General features: G+C 39.3%; 2 protein-coding genes across 2 annotated transcripts in view; one reads left to right on the top strand and one right to left on the bottom strand.

The window, feature by feature from the left end:
• The window catches only part of slc15a1b (solute carrier family 15 member 1b), a 10,676-nt gene extending 3,416 nt beyond the window's left edge, over positions 1-7,260 (top strand). Inside the window, exons 7-23 of the mRNA XM_083525355.1 lie at positions 1-71; positions 459-542; positions 689-771; positions 1,154-1,240; positions 1,665-1,754; positions 1,867-1,911; positions 2,049-2,081; positions 2,172-2,260; positions 2,364-2,445; positions 3,676-3,792; positions 4,404-4,532; positions 4,741-4,787; positions 4,885-4,992; positions 5,106-5,223; positions 5,751-5,888; positions 5,968-6,075; positions 6,423-7,260. The exon at positions 1-71 is cut by the window's left edge and continues 20 nt beyond it. Of these exons, the coding sequence (XP_083381481.1) occupies positions 1-71; positions 459-542; positions 689-771; positions 1,154-1,240; positions 1,665-1,754; positions 1,867-1,911; positions 2,049-2,081; positions 2,172-2,260; positions 2,364-2,445; positions 3,676-3,792; positions 4,404-4,532; positions 4,741-4,787; positions 4,885-4,992; positions 5,106-5,223; positions 5,751-5,888; positions 5,968-6,075; positions 6,423-6,650 (1,657 nt within the window). The 3' untranslated portion in view covers positions 6,651-7,260. The remainder of the gene's footprint in view (positions 72-458; positions 543-688; positions 772-1,153; positions 1,241-1,664; positions 1,755-1,866; positions 1,912-2,048; positions 2,082-2,171; positions 2,261-2,363; positions 2,446-3,675; positions 3,793-4,403; positions 4,533-4,740; positions 4,788-4,884; positions 4,993-5,105; positions 5,224-5,750; positions 5,889-5,967; positions 6,076-6,422) is intronic.
• Positions 7,261-7,823: 563 nt separating this feature from the next.
• Positions 7,824-13,222, bottom strand: stk24b (serine/threonine kinase 24b). Its single transcript, XM_083525767.1, has 12 exons — positions 13,066-13,222; positions 12,599-12,645; positions 11,315-11,545; positions 11,113-11,169; positions 10,608-10,716; positions 10,222-10,379; positions 9,540-9,725; positions 9,310-9,458; positions 9,102-9,216; positions 8,880-8,942; positions 8,657-8,793; positions 7,824-8,540 (listed from the first exon to the last, which is right to left on the bottom strand). Exons 2-12 carry the CDS (start codon positions 12,638-12,640, stop codon positions 8,504-8,506), a joined length of 1,284 nt encoding a protein of 427 aa, XP_083381893.1. The 5' UTR covers positions 12,641-12,645; positions 13,066-13,222; the 3' UTR covers positions 7,824-8,503.
• Between the last annotated feature and the right edge of the window lie 4,495 nt (positions 13,223-17,717).

The following is a 17,717-nucleotide window of genomic DNA, read 5'->3' as shown; positions in this document are numbered from 1 at the left end:
CTTCTCCATCTTCTACCTCTCCATTAATGCAGGCAGTCTGCTCTCTACCGTCATCACACCCATCCTCAGAGGTGTGTGTGTGTGTGTGTGTGTGTGTGTGTGTGTGTGTGTGTGTGTGTGTGTTTGTGTGTGTTTGGGATTTGGGTTTAAATGACTCCATAAATTGCTCTTCTCCCTTAACCCCGAACCCTAACCCCTAAACCTTTTTTCTTAACCCCTAATTTTAACCCTAACCCCTAAACCTTAAACCCTAATCCCTAAACCTTTTCTCATAACCAATAACCCTAACACTAACCCCTAAACCTTCTCCTCTAACCCCGAACCCTAACCCCTTAAATTATCCCCTAACCCCTAACCCTAACTCCTAAACCTTATTCCCTAACCCTAACCCTAATCCCAAACTCCACACTCTAACCCCTAACCCTAAACCCTAAACATCCTCTTTTTCTTTCCTACAGCTCAGGAATGTGGCATCAACTCCCAGCAGAAATGTTATCCGCTGGCGTTCGGCGTTCCCGCGGCTCTAATGGCCGTCGCTCTCTGTAGGTCATCTCAGTTTATATTCATAAACCTGCTATTCAAATGTGGGCTGCTTTTAACCCCTGTGTGTGTGTGTGTGTGTGTGTGTGTGTGTGTGTGTGTGTGTGTGTGTGTGTGTGTGTGTGTGTGTGTGTGTGTGTGCGTGTAGTGGTGTTCATTTTGGGCAGCAGCATGTACATCAAAGCGGCACCCAAAGGCAACATCATGCTGGAGGTGTGCAAGTGCATTGGGGTGAGTGTTACAGTGAAATTACAGAAACACATCAGCACTAAGCATTTCTGCATTCAATCATTTAACTCCACGTCACAGTCCAATTGTATATATTACGAGCTTCGCTTAACTGATTGATTCACGTCATGGGGTTGATTATGTATCTTCATGTCCACTGGAAGTGGTGTTAGATCTCCTTATCGACTAGAAGCGTCCAACAACGTTTTTCATGTGATTTTCTAACAATTTCTAAAGTTTTTTTTTTACTGAGAGGCTCATTTTTTCCAGAGTTATGAAAGATTTAAGCTGTAGTTTGTGGAGTTTTTGAGAGTATTAATAATAATAATAATAATAATAATAATAATAATAATAATAATAATAATATTAAAGTTTTTTTTAAAAGTTTGCCATCAAGAATCGTTTTAAGCACCGCAGCAGCTCTTACCCCAAGAGGGAGCACTGGATGGACTGGGCTGAAGAGAAATACGACGTATGTTACACACACACACACACACACACACACACACACACACACACACACACACACACAAACACACACACACACACACACACACACACACACACACACACACACACACACACACACACACACACACACACATTTTACTATATTTATGATTAATTTGTTTATAGTTTATGATTACAGGAGATACATAAATCTAGGTCTGGTTGTTTGTTTGTTTGTTTTTTAAATGTATTGTTTATGAGGACACGACACTTTGTGTCCTATCTTTGTGAGGACATTTTGGTCCTCACTAATGGCTAAATTCTGTATACATGCTATACTGAATTAGAGCTATTTTTGTAAAAAATAAAATAAAATGTTAACATAAAAAGCATATTGTGTCAAAGATAATTTTTTTTTAAATACTCCACACTGTTTTTATCTGTAGAAACTGCTTATAGCCCAGGTGAAGATGGTGGTGAAGGTTCTCTTCCTCTACATCCCACTGCCCATGTTCTGGGCTCTGTTTGACCAGCAGGTCAGGGCACACACACACACACACACACACACACACCCACACACACACACACACACACACACACAGTTTTTAGTACATGTTTTAAACAGTCTATCCTGTCTTCTGTATTCAGGGCTCTCGCTGGACTCTGCAGGCCACCACCATGAATGGCAACTTCGTAAGTTCTCAAGTTATTTCATCAAACTTTATTTTTCCTACTGCTGAATTCAGTGAATGCTATATATTTTATAATAATAATGAATAAAAATCACAGCATGTCTGATATATTATGTTAATGTTGCTTTTTCTCCTCAGGGTTTCTTCACCGTGCAGCCGGATCAGATGCAGGTAAAGATCTTTACTGATTTCAGCATTTGAAGACCTACAAATCATCTTACATGATGCATTTTAATCCCGTCATGATCTTATTTCCTGCAGACTGTGAACCCCATTCTAATCCTGGCAATGGTCCCCGTGGTGGACAGCCTCATCTACCCTCTCATCAAGAAATGTGGTCTGAACTTCACGTGAGTGTTTCTGTTGGAAACCCGCCTCTCCTTGTTCTTAATAAGATAAGTATGATAGACGAATGGAGTTTATGATTGTAAATTGTTCTTGTGACCGTGACAGGCCTCTAAAAAAGATGACCACAGGTATGTTCTTGGCGGCGTTGGCATTTGTGGCTGCGGCACTGGTGCAGATTCAGATCGATGTATGCGTGCGCACACACACACACACACACACACACACACACACAAACACACACACACACACACACACACACACACACACACACACACACACACAAACACACACACACACACACACACACACACACACACACACACACACACACACACACACACACACACACACACACACACAGATATCAACAATGGAGCATGACGGGATGAAACTTAGTGCACCCTGAGTTAGTCTTCACCTTCTTAACATATGGTGTGAATTTTATAAAAAAATCTGTCAAAAAATCTGTCAAATTTTCCACCAATAAAATAAATAAACATAGTAATAATTTTTTTTTGTAAAAACATTGACATTCTCAAAATTTTTACTAATTCGACACTTTAGGTTAGGAAGATGGTCCACTTTGCTTCCTCTTATCACACTCCAAAAACTAAGATTTAAAACAATTTATACATTTTAGTAGAAAAAACAAAAAAATTGACTGATTTTCAGATTTTTGTTACATTTACAGAAAACATTAGGAAGATCAAGATTAACAAAAAGGTGTACTTATTTTCATTCTATCAACCTTCAAATGGAGATTCATTCCAATATATTATAGTGTAGTGTAGGAAGGTCCAAGGTTCTCATTTCCTTTTTATTGCACTCAATAAAAAGTACAGGTTCAAGCTAATAATATGAAACTTATCACAGATTTTGCTGATAATCCCCTGATTGCTGAGGAGTATATGCTGTATGCTTTCTCAGTAACAGAACAAGCTGTAGATTTTTCTGATTAACATTAACTGAGAGAAAAAAAAGTGATGCTTCATAGTAGCAATATACCAGTTATTTTCCAATGGAAAATTTCAACATACAAAAGGTCTCAGATATCAGCAATGGATCATGTCATAATGAAACTAAGTACATCGCTGAGTTAGTTTTGACCTTCTTAACATATGCTGTTAATTTTGTAAAAATCGGAGAACGCTGAATTTTTCCACAAAAAATCTAATAACACAAAGGGAAAAGATTTTGGAAAAAAAATTTGATGTTCAATGATTTTCACCAAATTCACACCATGTATTATGAAGGTCAAGACTTACACAGATGTGCACCTTAGATTCATCCTGCCACACTCCAAACCTAAAAAATTAAGGTTTCAAACATTACTACTGTATATTAAATTCCAGATATAAGTTCCATGTCTGTCGTCTTCTGCAGGTTTTAACATTATATACGCTTTATTCTTTTACAGCAAACTCTTCCCTCGTTCCCCTCGCCATCTGAAGCCCAGGTGAAGCTTTTGAACCTGGAGAACAGCACATTGAGTATTTCTCTGAATGGACAGTCAGAGGAAATTCCGGCATTCCAGGTGTCTGTTCTTTTCGTTTCACGAGTTTATCACACAAAAAATTGCCAGCTAGCTAACAAAAGCTGTATATTTGAGAGCAATTTAATGTGCTGTTCAGTTAACCTTAGCTAACAGTATCTAATAGCCTGACTTTTGTTTCAGACAGAATGTTTTAGCTTTGATTGATACTCATTAGTTTTTCACAGACTCAATGCTAATATTAGATTCATTGATAACGCTAACTAGACTGAGAAGAAAACTGAAGGGTATTTTTTTAACATGTTCTCGAAAATTCAGTGCAATTGTTGGCTAAATAAAACAAACTTGCATATTATATATAAACTCAACACTGACACTAGTCTGCTGGTGTACAGGATTCTTAGCTCATCTTCATAAATGTTCCTGATAATCTCAAAGGTAACAAGCTAGACTGAAGTTCTGACAGGGTTCGGAAATTCACTGCTAATACTAGCCAACGGGATCTCCCCACATCACCACGTCTCACTTTTAATACCGAAGGAAGAACCTGGATGTGTTCCATCACAGACAGCTTTAGCTTTAGCTTTAGCTACCGTTCAGTAAAAATAGACAAAGGATAAAAGAATAAACAACATGCTGTTCATCTGTTTTAGTCCTATGGCTACATGACCCTGAATACAGACACAATGGAATTATCGTTTGGAAACCAATCTCAGTCTTATGACCTACTGAAAGGAGATCGTCAAACGTTCCTGCTCACAGCAACAAGAGTCGAGGCATGGGTATGTGAGATTGTGTACATATATATATATATATATATATATATATATATATATATATATATATATATATATATATATATAAATATATAATCATAATTAAACCATTTCTATAATTATTATTAATTTAAATTGTTTATTTAGTGAGTAAATTTAGCTGGAATTGTATTTTTGTTGATTTAATAATTAATGATTTTCTCCATGTTTTCAGTCAGAAGATTCAAACACTAAACCAGAACAAGGCAGTAACGACATCAGGTCAGTGTATTGTTAGTTTTAACATAACGTTGGTCTGAACAACTGGTTTTCTACAATCTGGACAGTTTTTGACTGGAGATTTTTGATTGGTGAACAGATTTGTAAACGGTTATGGTTCGGTGCTGAATGTGAAGTCGGGATCGAAAGACATAGGAAACGTGGGTCACTTCGAGTTCTCCAATTACACACAGTTCCCAGAGGGCACGTGAGTACTGTTGCACTTCTTCGTTGATTAGTTTCCTTTGACAGTCCAAAACACTGCATGTTTTATTCCTTCGCACAGAATGGGCCGATGTGTAACTTCTCTCTCGATTTCAGAACCGTGTTTATCATATCGGGTCTGGCCGCAGGAGAGTTGTGCAAGTACTCAATAAATCTGGGTTTTGGAAGCTCCTACACACTGTTCATACCGAGCACATTCGAGTTCGGGAATGAAGTAAGTCAACAGCTGCTGCAGCTGTTGCAAAGAACACCTTAAAGGCGTTGAAAAAATGGTTCACAGGGTTGCCAGGTTAGATTGTATTTTTCAATGGGTTGAGGGGATTTGTGATGTGGATGATATATGATACAATATGAGGAAATATTCAATCACGATCTTTATAAACATCATAAAACATCATCTCAAGATTCATACAGGCTTAAGAACAAATTTTCCCCACAAACAAAAAAAGATGTTACGTATTTATTTGTAAATATCTATCTGAATTTCTTGACACCTAACAACAAAGGTCTATTATGTACAAACACGTGGTATGGAAAATAGAGATATTTTAAGACCTTGACGCACAGTTTTAATACTGCGTCTTCAAAAATGCAATCTTGGAGATGTGGGAAGATTTCAAGTGAGTTTTTATGCACCGATCTGGCAACCCCAATGTACTAATGTCATACAGTAAACACAGCTGATCTACACTGGAGAAATCACTGTTCCACTCATCAGATTGTGTGTCTGTGTTATGACAGTGTGAAAGCACCATCAAACAGATAGAAGACATCAAGCCGAACACCATCCACATGGCCTGGCAGATCCCTCAGTACTTCCTCATGACGTGTGGAGAGGTGGTGTTCTCCGTCACCGGTCTCGAGTTCTCCTATTCACAGGTACAGTCGTTTCTGCTTCTCCACCACACTTTAGAACACCAGGGAATTTACCTGTGATTGTACCTTGTACCCCTTTCAGGCTCCTAAGAACATGAAGTCGGTTCTTCAAGCTGGTTGGCTGCTGACCACCGCCATGGGGAACATCATCGTCCTGATTGTAGCTGAAGTAGGACAACTTCCTGAGCAGGTACGGATGCTTTACCTTAATATCATACTACTACCAATACGTCCGTCTATTGATTCATCCATCCATCACAGATCCGTCTATCATATATTAATCTATTCATGATTTTCTCACTAGTACTTACTAGTGCTTACTCCTCACTAGTAAACGCACATTTCATTACTATTGTAATAACACGGCAATTGTTTTATATAAACTGCGTTAAACACACAATAGTTTTGAATACTAGCTTCTGATTGGCTGGAATTTTTATTATTTCAAAAGTATGTATTTATATAAGTATGTGTTTGGTAGCAATGTTTTGTGCTGACAAACATAAACGTGTAATTAACCGTGTGCGTTTTCCACAGTGGGCCGAATACGTGCTGTTCGCGTCACTCTTGCTGTGCGTGTGCATCATCTTCTCCGGCATGGCTCACTACTACACCTACATCGACCCGTCCGAGATCGAGGATCAGTTTTCCGAGTACGACCCCGACGACAAGAACAGGACGCAGCTGGAGACGAATACGGACTCAGACAACGCCTCAGACAACGAGAAAACGAATCCGAACGAAATCAGACAGACCAAGATCTGATCACGACACTCCGACACACACGTTCCTAATGCTGCAGAAAAAAATCAATATATATATATATTTATATAGAACTTTTAAAATCCCCTGAGGAGCCATTATCGTTTTAAGCAGTGGTTTGAGGACCAGTCCAATGGATAAGTAGGACTGCTGAAGGTGGTGGAGAGCAGATCCGTGTCCATTTTGTGAGAAGATGGCGAGCGATCGAGCTCTGTCAAATTACCAAGAAAAAAAAAGGGGGTGGAGCAACTCACGTTTTCGGATCGAACTCCCAAAGTGATTTAAATGTAATATTCTGCATTTTTCCACAGATCTTTTTGCATGTTGGAAGTATAAAAAGAAAAGATTTCATACTGAAGAAATCGAACTTAATTTAATATTCGTATTTAAAGTATCTGGGTGTATATTTTGTAGCCGTCCGTTTTTGTATATAAAGTTAACGTTAATGCGTCAGTGTTAATTAATTGTAAAATGCTAACGAATCCCTGATTGAGCGTCGATCGAGCGAATACTATTATAAACACCTTTCTTTCATTTACTCATCTACAGGTACTTCAGTCGAAAGACTGACCCTTTAAAAATAAAAGAAATGTATTTTCCATTTTTCTTTTTTCTTCCAAACTTTTAAAAAAAAATTTTTAATAACTTCTGTAAAAAAAAGAAAATCCAAGAAAATAAAAAACTGACACCTGAGTAATGGAAAATGAGCTAATTGTAAAAATTGTAAAAAAAAAAAAAATTTTTCCGATAAATATTAATTCTTTAATTTAATGATTTATTTGAAAAATAAATATTTAAAAAAAAATTATAAAAAAAAAAAGTTTAGCAGACATTTACAGTCGCAAAAAAAAAAAATTAGCTATGCTTTATCTATAATAAAAAAAATCTGCAAAAAAGTTTATTTATTTAACTTATAAATGTATGAAAATGATTTTTTTTTTTCGTTTTAAATAATTCAGAGTAAAATTGTTTCTGGTGAATACGAGAATCCAAAAGTTTGACCTGAAAAGTGATACAGAACACGTCTAGTATATTATCCGTTTCTTCAGGAGGGGGTACACAAACTTTCGCACTCACCTGTAAACATCAAGGTTTTTTTTTTTCTTTCTTATTTCTTTTGAAGAAAGATTTCTGATCTGACGCATATACGGAAAGAAACGCAGCACTGAAAAGTGATTGGGTAAAAATGATTCTTTATGACTTCATCATAAAAGTTTTTTGTTTTATATTAAAAGAAAACCCGCAAAATGAAACGTACATTCCATATAAAAGGCAAAGTGATCTCAGAAACGGCCGCTCGGGAGGTCATCGAATGCTAACGATATCTACAGCAGGGGGCGTGGCCTTCTGTACACAGTGATCTGTTTAGGGGGGGGGGGGGGGGGGGGGAATCCATAATCCTTGTGTGTGTTACACACACAATATACAAACTCTTTGTAGTCCAGCTGATGCAGATCTGATATCTTCTTACACAAGGAAAGGGCCTGGACACACACACACACACACGCACACACACACAGACACACACACACACACCCACCCTTGTGACACCTCTGACTGTATGATCAGAGCCATGCTATGGTTGCGTTAAAGGTTCTGATGTCATAATGCAGAAGCTTCCAGAACTTGCTATGCAGCTGAGTGCGAGTGTATGCATGTGTGTGTGTGTGTGTGTGCGCGTGTGTGTGTGTGAGCCCAAGCTACACACACTTCCATCAACGTCCGTAAGTTTGTCAGAACAAACAGGAAGCTTGCAGAATTTGAAGCTCTGAGGACGCTGCTGTCTGGATACCTTGACCTGGTGCTTGGTGGGGGGGGGCGGGGCTTCAGTGAGACCGATATACCCAACCGACCAATCACTGAGGAGATGAAGACGTCCTGGCTCTGGAGAACCTGTACATCAAAGAAGGGTGTTTGATTAACAAACACTCGAAAGAAATCGGTGTCAAAAAAAAAAAAAAGAAAGGGGCGCATCCCATAATAATAATAATAATAATAATACAATTTACCGCTGTAGTCTTTGTATGAGCTGTGTCACCATGGCGTCAGAGATCCCGGGATACGTCTCTTCAGCGAGTAGCATGGCTTCTCCCAGCTCGTCTAACACGTCGGGCTTCATCGTGGGGTTACCACCTCGCTGTTTCAGCTGCACACACACACACACACACACACACACACGTTATAACTCACGTATGTAGAAATACACTTCGGTGTTGATATCTTCTGCCGTACCTCTGTCAATACCGGTGTGATGACTGAGGTAAAAATCTGCGACAGCGGCCTCTGAGACGCATCCTGCATCAAGATAAGCGTGTACACACACACACACACACACACACACACACACACACACACACACACACACACACACACACACACACGGTGTAAAATGAGGAAGTTTAAATGACACAAAGATGGAGAAGGACCATGAAGATGTGATGATTTGATGTTCACCTGCTCGTCCACATTGGCTCCATTTTGTAGCTTTTTGGGGTCTTTTTCCCGAATCGTGAAGATCCACTCGTCGCTGCCGAAGTCGTTTCCGCCGGACGCCTGTCCATCCGCTTCTCTGAGACAGAACGAGAGGAATCATTCGATTGTGAAACGTGAGCTAATCAGGGGAAAAAAAACTTGCAAATCGGAAGGAATGGAGTCAGAGTACGAGTCAGAGTCGTCTGAGTCGCCGGAGTCTCGTCTGCTCTGCTCCGTCTTCCACTGCTTGTATCGGTCGATCAGCTCGGTCAGGTAGGACGTTTTCTTGGCGTGACGCACGATCAGTTTGTGCTTCAGGAGCTCTTTGGCTGTAGGTCTCTAAACCAGAGAGAGGATTTTTATCCACGTACACGATTTAAATATGATGTTAAACCGAAGGCTTTCTCTACAGACACTTACAAAACTGGGCTCCTTGTTCAAACACGCCTCCACAAACTCCTTGAGAGGTTTGCTGTAGTTGCCCTCCAGTGTGGGCGGGTTGTTCTTTGGGATAAGGAAGAGGACCTTCATGGGGTGCAGGTCCGAGTGAGGCGGCTCGCCTTTCGCCAACTCGATTGCTGTGATCCCCAGAGACCAGATATCAGCCTTCAGTGGAGATGGAAGTGAAGATGGAGATAAAGGTGGAGATGGAAATGGATGTTTACATGGAGAATGAAGTGGAGGTCAACATGGATATAGAAATAAGATGGAAGTGGAGATGAAAGTTCAGATGGAAATTTAAATAAAGTTAGGGTGGATACGGAGATGGAAGTGGAGATGAAGGTGGAGACGGAGATGGAAGTGGAGATGAAGGTGGAGATGGAAGTGGAAATAAGGGTGGAGATGGAGGTGGAGTTCAAAATGGAGATAATGGTGAAGATAAAGGTGGAGATGGAAGTTTAGATGGGTGTGGAGATAGAGGTAGAGATGAAGGTGGTGAGAGAAGTTTAGATGGAGGTGGAGATGAAGGTGTAGAAAGAGATGAAGTGGGAAAAAAATTGTAAAAATGTTCTAAATAAAGTATTTTAGCCTAAAGACCGAGCGTGGAATAATTTGCAGTGTGTGTGTGTGTGTGTGTGTGGTGCACGTACACCTTTCTGACCTTTGAGTCATAAGCAGATTGTTTAATGACCTCCGGCGCCATCCAGAAAGGCGTCCCGACGAATGTGTTGCGTTTGATCTGCGTGTCTGTTAGCTGACCCGCTACGCCAAAGTCCGCCAGTTTCACCTCACCCTGTTCAGACAGCAACACATTGGCCGCTGCACAACACAACACACACACACAAACAAACACACAAATGTAGGAATTTTATGTATATATTTTCTCTTGTTTCAAGCCAGAAAACATGCACAGTGTAAAAACCCAATAAAGAACATGGAATTCTTTAATACATTTATTACGTGTTTATTACACAATAATTACACAATGTTTGAAGCGCAAATTTGCTAAATATACACTTTTTATTATATTGATTAAATTGACTGTACCTTTAATATCTCTGTGGATTTTCTTCTCAGAGTGCAGATACTCCAGGCCCTTCAGGATCTCCCGCAGGATAGTGGCGATCTGCACCTCATCCAGAACACCAGGCTCCAACTGTGAAAAAGAACAAACAGAAAGAGGGAGGAGAAAGTGTGAGAAAAGAAAAAAAGAGAGAAAGGAAAAAAGAATAAAGGGTCAGAAAGCAAGAAAGAAAGAAAGAATGGAAAGAAAGAGCAAAAATAAGAAAGGAAAACAGAAAGAAATGATGAAAAAAAAGGGAAAAAACAGAATGAAGGGTATGAAAAAAGAAAGAAAAAAAAGAAAGAAAGACGTGTAGTAATTAATATTTGATTGAGTGCTTTGCTATAATCAGCCACACAGGGATTTACATTTTTATGGAAATTAAATGTTAAATATGAATAATAATTAAATCAGAATTAATATTCATTTTTATTTGCATAGAAAACAAACCCTCTTAAACACTAAATCTAGCACCAGGTTATTTCTCACCAAATCCAGCGCTGATCCTCCGCCCAGATACTCCATAATGATCCACAGCTTGGAGCCCTGAGCCCAGAGACAGGATGAGACAGGATGAGACAGGATGAGACGGGATGAGACGAGAAATGCAAAAAAGGTCATAACATCTACCAGAACACTAAAACCATAAAATCAAACTACATGTGACCTGTATATATATTAGTGTACTCACTTTGAGGTAGGAGCCGTAGTACCTGGTGATGAAGGGGCTGTCACACTGGCTCAGGACGGTGATCTCCTGCTGGATGTCCTCGATGTCGTCCTCGGCCTCCTCCAAGTCGATGATCTTGATGGCCACGACCTTCTGCGTGCGATTGTCGATGCCTTTGAAGACCTCGCCGAACGAGCCCTTACCGATGCGCTCCAGCTTGGTGAACAGCTGCTCGGGGTCGGCTTTTAAACTCTGCAAGGTGGAGTTTCAGTGTTAATGGCAACCCAAACTGCATCTGACAAGTGTCAACTGCAACGGTCTGAAACGACAGTGCTGTGTGTGTGTGTGTGTGTGTGTGTGTGTGTGTGTGTGGGTGTGCTTTGTGATTGCAGAACAGTTGCTTAACTTTCTGCCAGAACGACTGGTGTGTCACAATGTTCATATAGTTGCAGTTTATTTCAAACTCCTGACCAGAGCGCAGCAACACGACCCTCATATTATGATTGAATTATTAATTTATATATAAAAATAAAACGTAACTGAAGTCACCAAAATGCAGAATCAGTGGGAGCGGACATGGACCCAGTCTACGTCTACAGGATGTTCATGCTTTTGCTACTTGAATTCATACAAATGTCATGTTTTATTTATGTTGTTTTTTTTCCGTACGGCGGCGCTGTGACGAGTCGTTTGAGACGTTTCGAGCGCTTCAGGAGCAGAGGAACGTCGCCGGAAGATGACGAGAGATCAAGAAGACCTTCGACGAGCTCAACCCCCGGGTACTCGTGCATGATGATCGGCGGAGAAAAACCCACATGATCTCACTCCCGCACCCACACTACTCGCCAGGTTTTACTCCTGCAGACTTCACCCTCATCCTGAATATGAAGATGAAGATCCAGCGCAAAGTCTTTTTCCGTTTGTGGAGACACGGGTCGTTAAGGAGACTTTCACGTTCCAGAAGAACGCTGGGAGGCGCTGCATTGCTGCGCATGGGGATTATTTTAGTGTGTAAGATAAATAAAAGACTTCCGTGTAAACGGAGCAAATCTCCAAACCTTCTGAGATCATCTCGTAGTTCTGCTTTATAACGCTGCACATTTATAACGCCATTCTGATGAACTCTACATCTCTGAATACTTCGAGGAAACCACACAACACTTGGATAAGAAGGGGATTGATGCTATAGGGGGAATTTTGGAGAAGTCACTCCAGGTGAAGGTGAGCAGATATGATGGATCATCAGCAGCCTGGTGAAAAGAACAGGTTAATATTCAGGTGTGTGATGAAGACAGATGGTCTTACCTGAAACCCAGGTAAACTGCCCTGCACCGGTGACTGGGCCATGGCTTCTGAAACAGCATCAGTTGCAAATCAATCAATCAATCAATCAATTACACACACACACACACACACACACACACACACACACACACACACACACACACACACACACACAAGTTCAGCAGTTCCGCCTGACATCACCCTCCCCTTAAAAGTGCGATAGTGATGCGAGTCTGCACTTCTATTTTCACGTTTTTTTTAATAGGAATAAAGTAAAATAATAAATCCACAATTTATAAACACGCTAAATACATACTTTACGACAGCTAAAGTGCCGGAAAGAAAGTTTCCTTTACGGCTGGCGGACGCTTTTCTCCAAGGCGGCTAGTTCTCCGTTAGCTAACGCAAATGCACTTTTCTAAAGAAACACAGCGCTATGAAATGATTATTACAGTTTATTCCGCTTTACTGCGACTTTCTGAACTTACAGGCCGCAGGCGGTTTCGGCGACCTGCAAAGAGAAAACGCGTCAGTTGTTCCGAGAGCAGAAGCGCGCTGTTGACATCCTCAGTTCACTCCGCAGCTCGCCGCCATTTTCCCGACGCTGTCACCGGGCCATCAGGGCGGAGTCAAGAGCAGCAGGACACGCCTCCTTTTGAATACTGTTTAGAGTAATTCTCCCATATATTAGTTCTTATATTAATTATAATATGTTCTGTGACAAATAATGAGTAGAAATGGACTTTATATGTAAAAAAAAAAAAAATCAAATACAAGGCATAAATGCTTGTGTATATTATATGATATTATATTTTATTATAATATATTATAATATGCAGCGCACATTTCTGTTTGATCTTTTTTTAAATAAAATAATGTAAATAAATTATCATAAAACAGCCGAAATTAAAACCTTCAACACAACACACACTTATTCACGACGTCTATCCTTTCCTCAGATATACAAAATTATAATAAACCATCAAAAAATAATTTGTAATCACTAACTAAATTAAACTAAAACGCCATTTAAATCCGTCCGTGTGGAAACATCGCAAAAGTTCCGTTTGATCTCCTGATAATTTACGTCATTTAAAACACCATGATTATTTTAAAACATTTGCAAGAGTTTTTTGTTTTTTTTTCATGCTCGATGTTGAGTTTGGTTTCACTAATAATAAACATACATTTGCATAAAGCGTAAATATTTGTCTATGCGCATGTTGATTAGAGTATTACCAATTAGAAAAAAAACTATTAATGTAAGGTACATTTACAACAGATAAAAATGGGTGATTAAGTTGCGATTATTCACGAGTAATTAATTATATATTATATTATATTATATTATATTATTTTATATTATATTATTGTAATGTCTATAGTTCTTTTATTTGACGTGATCATTTGGAAAGCTGAACACTAGATGGCGCCCTTGCTTTATTTTTGCTTACTGCTTCATCTATTTATTGATTTTATATATATATATATATAAAATCAATAAAAAGCGTATGTTTGTTAATAAAATAAATGGAGTTATTCATGTAATAAAAATTTATGTTTTATAAAACCATACCCAACACCTGGAAAAGTCACACCAGTTGAAACCAGGTTTTCTAATCCAGAGATCTCCAGCTCTTCTGCATTTCGTAAAACAAGTTCTTATATTTTCATGGAAGATTTTTATCCTTGAAGTGACTATGATGATGAAAAGAAAGAAGTTTTTACATCATGAACTAATTGTTTGAACATAAACAATTAAACTTGTTCTAGTTTTTTAAATGATTATTTTCTGATCATTTCTACAGACTTTATATTTCACACAAGAGACACAAGTTGGTGTACCAGGGATCTTTGGCTGAATGTATGACCTGTTATCGCTATCATCTCTATTTATTGAGGCGCTCGGCTGAGCCGTGCCTCCTAAGGCATCAGAGGCGTCTGGAGCCGAGCCGTATGCTGTGAATAAACCCGTCATAATCTTCAAACGCTCTCAAATTCCTCCAGAGCGCCGCTTCATCTCCAATCTGCTCAATTCTCTTCAAAAGGAGTCCTCAGACCCAGACGAAATGGCATGGATATTTAGTGATGGATGGGCCGAGGCAGGTATGCTTCAAGTGCACCATCTCCAAAAGCCCCAACACACACACACACACACACACACACACACACACACACACACACACACACACACACACACACACACACACACACACAAGCCTACAGAGAAACATCTGAAACCAGAGCAGTGATGAGTTTTTCTCAGCACCGGGCGTTAGATTGATTTCCTGCGAGCTTCTAAAACCTTTATCTTCATCATCAGCTCTTCGTCGGCTTTAAGAGCAAAACCGCGCGAGCAAACCTCTGAATAAGAATTAAAAGAAGCTTTCAATGTTGTGCATGAAATAGTAAAGATCATCCAAAAGTTTCTCCAACTTTTACAAACATCACAGGAAGTGAGCGGAAATGTCCCATGATATTACATCTGGGGAAGTGTGGGGTGCCAATAATTTTGAACACCTATGTCTTTTATGCTTTGGGTTTATTCTGAACCTGTTCTACCCGTGTCCTTTTTTTTTCCTCTTCTCAAAACCTGTGTTTATATGCATACTTGTGGATGTTTTGGTTTGTGTGTGTGTGTGTGTGTGTGTGTGTGTGTGTGTGTGTGTGTGTGTGTGTGTGTGTGTGTGTGTGTGTGTAATTAAAACACTTGCCCTGCACCATACACCTGATAAATCATTGTCCGGTGACGTGGACAGCATGTTGGTGTAATTACCAGGATGCACGTCTGCAGAAGCAGAAGCTGAGCCTCAGAGCACTTTAATGAGCTGCTGTACTGAAAACGTGTGGAATATAAGGTGATGAATGAACCTGTGATGGCTGGAAACATGAATGATTTTAAACACAGAGGCTGGTAGGACAACAACGTCTGAGAAGAGCAAAATGATCAGAAATTTGTGTGCTGGAGATCTAAGCTCTACCTCAATCCATAAACTTCACGGAAGTGGGGATTCTGTAGGTTCCAATGTCACCTATAAGCTGCGAACTTCCTTATTTTAACCCTATTTTTTTCCTACTTCCCTCAACTGCTGGTTCCCAACCAACAACCAGTTCTTCTTCCACCACTGAGAAGGAAACTCCTCTGAGAAAACAAACTGCACCTCATAGTCATACAGAAGGACTGAGCTATCTGCCTGCTTCCACATACACGAGCTGACAGACGCCTGTGATTGGCTCAAAAAAATCACATCATCATCATCAATGAAATGGAGACGTGTTTCATAGGAGAGGTTTCTCCAAAATAAGTGTAAGGAGTCTCCAGTGTTAGCACTTTGTGACAGTCAAATTAAAAGTTTTTTTTTTTATTAAATTTTATTTAAATGTATTTATTTATTTTAATTATTTGTTACATTTTTTTTTTTGGTCGGCGGGCTAAAATAAGAAAAAAAAAAAAAAAGAACAAAAAAATTTAATTTCAACCAAACAAACAAATAAAAAAATTAGGGGAAAAAAAAAAAGTTTTAAAAAATCGATATAATTAATTTAAGAAGCAGGAGAAAAGAAAAAGTGTTAAAAAAAAAACCCAATTATAAATATATAAAAATATAAATAAAAATATATAAGAAAAGATATAAAGAATTAAAAGTATATAAAACGAAAAATCCTTCTAATTTCTCAGTGCTGTATTTTTGCAAAGATATGAAATGTTGCAGTAGAAATAAAACAGAAATAAGGGATGATTATAGCCGTATGGTGTTTAATTATAAAACAAGACCCACGAGCAGTGTGTGTGTGTGTGTGTGTGTGTGTGTGTGTGTGTGTGTGTGTGTGTGTGTGTGTGTGTTTTGTTTCCCTGTGCTGTAATTTGGTTCGAGAGTAATGGCAGGAGAAAAGGCCAGTCTTGGAAAAGGCTTGGTCTTGTATCATCGCTCATGTCCTGAGCTGCACCGTTTAATGAAGCTCTGTGAGAGGGGCAGTTAAGTCTAAACTACACCACACACACACACACACACACACACACACACACACACACACACACACATACCAGGACTTATCAATTACGTGAACTTTTTCTGTTGCTTTTGTTGCTCTTTTTTCCATCGTGCTAAAGGTTTATTAGGAAGAGGCATGAATTTAACACATATGGAAGAAGTCTCCAGTGTCAGAGTTAAAACTATATGTTTGCATATTACTTGGACAAATGTAAATATAAATTGATAAAAAAAATCCAGTGGTACCGCTCGTATTCACTGGTCTGGAAGCGGAGAGCGAACCCTTTCCCGGGCTGAGACACGCTAGCTAGCTTCGGCGTTGGCCGACCTCCTCACGATGTCTAGCTTTCTGGAAAATGTATTTGTAAGTATTTCCGAGACCAAATCAATTTCTCTTCCATCTTAGGCATAAAAAAGTCTACCTCACATGTATTAATGTGTGCAGAGCTTCACACGTGTTTTATCAGTCGAACCCGGCTGTAACAGTTTCCCTCTGACCAACTATTCAGAGGACGGAAAAATGCTGACGCTATTCTGGGCCAGCGAGCTGCCCTGTGAGGCGAATATCAAATCTGATTGGTTGAAGAAACAGAGCAATTTCTTAAGGAGACTGTGGTAAAAGTCCAGCAGTACTGACTCTGAAGGCTCTGGGCAGATTAGATCGACATGGCAGCACATAGAGGCTGAAATCTGATTGGACAAAAAAAATCTAACCTCCACATACACGTACTGGAAGCAGTGCAGCCGAGAGAAACGCTACGACATGAAGAGAATAAACTTAAATTAATACAATTTCATGGAACAAATATTAGAATTTATGTTGTAAATGTAGATCGGTGCTTCTGATAGTGTTTAGACCAGGAGAGAAGGTTTCACTGACTCTGACTGCTGCCACTGGGTAAAGTATATAAATACTAAATTGCAGCTTCGTCACATCAGCAGCATGAGTGTGTTTTGGATTGCTTTATGTTCCAGGGTCATTTTTGGAAATAAAAAAAAAAAGAGTTCTGGAGTAGTTTGATGACAGAACTGTGCGCTGTTTCACTGTATTTATTAAATCTTTAGTTATAAAGATGTGACTCATTAAATATCCTACAATAAAAATAAATCAATCATATCTTTGGCATGAATGACATTTCCAACCTTTT

This window comes from Silurus aristotelis, assembly GCF_946808225.1.
Source record: "Silurus aristotelis genome assembly, chromosome: 2".
Classification (NCBI taxonomy): Eukaryota; Metazoa; Chordata; class Actinopteri; order Siluriformes; family Siluridae; genus Silurus; species Silurus aristotelis.
Note: the sequence above shows the minus strand (reverse complement) of the source record. Positions and strands in the feature narration are given on the sequence as shown.

What these genes read in the sequence shown, in the direction of transcription:
- stk24b (XM_083525767.1), bottom strand. Translation starts at nt 12,640, where the DNA reads ATGGCCCAGTCACCGGTGCAGGGCAGTTTACCTGGGTTTCAG. An exon ending in GACTCAGACGACTCTGACTC is followed by an intron (nt 9,217 to 9,309) that starts GTACTCTGACTC and finishes GTTCTGTCTCAG; the next exon opens with AGAAGCGGATGGACAGGCGT. An exon ending in TCACACCGGTATTGACAGAG is followed by an intron (nt 8,794 to 8,879) that starts GTACGGCAGAAG and finishes GTGTGTGTGCAG; the next exon opens with CTGAAACAGCGAGGTGGTAA.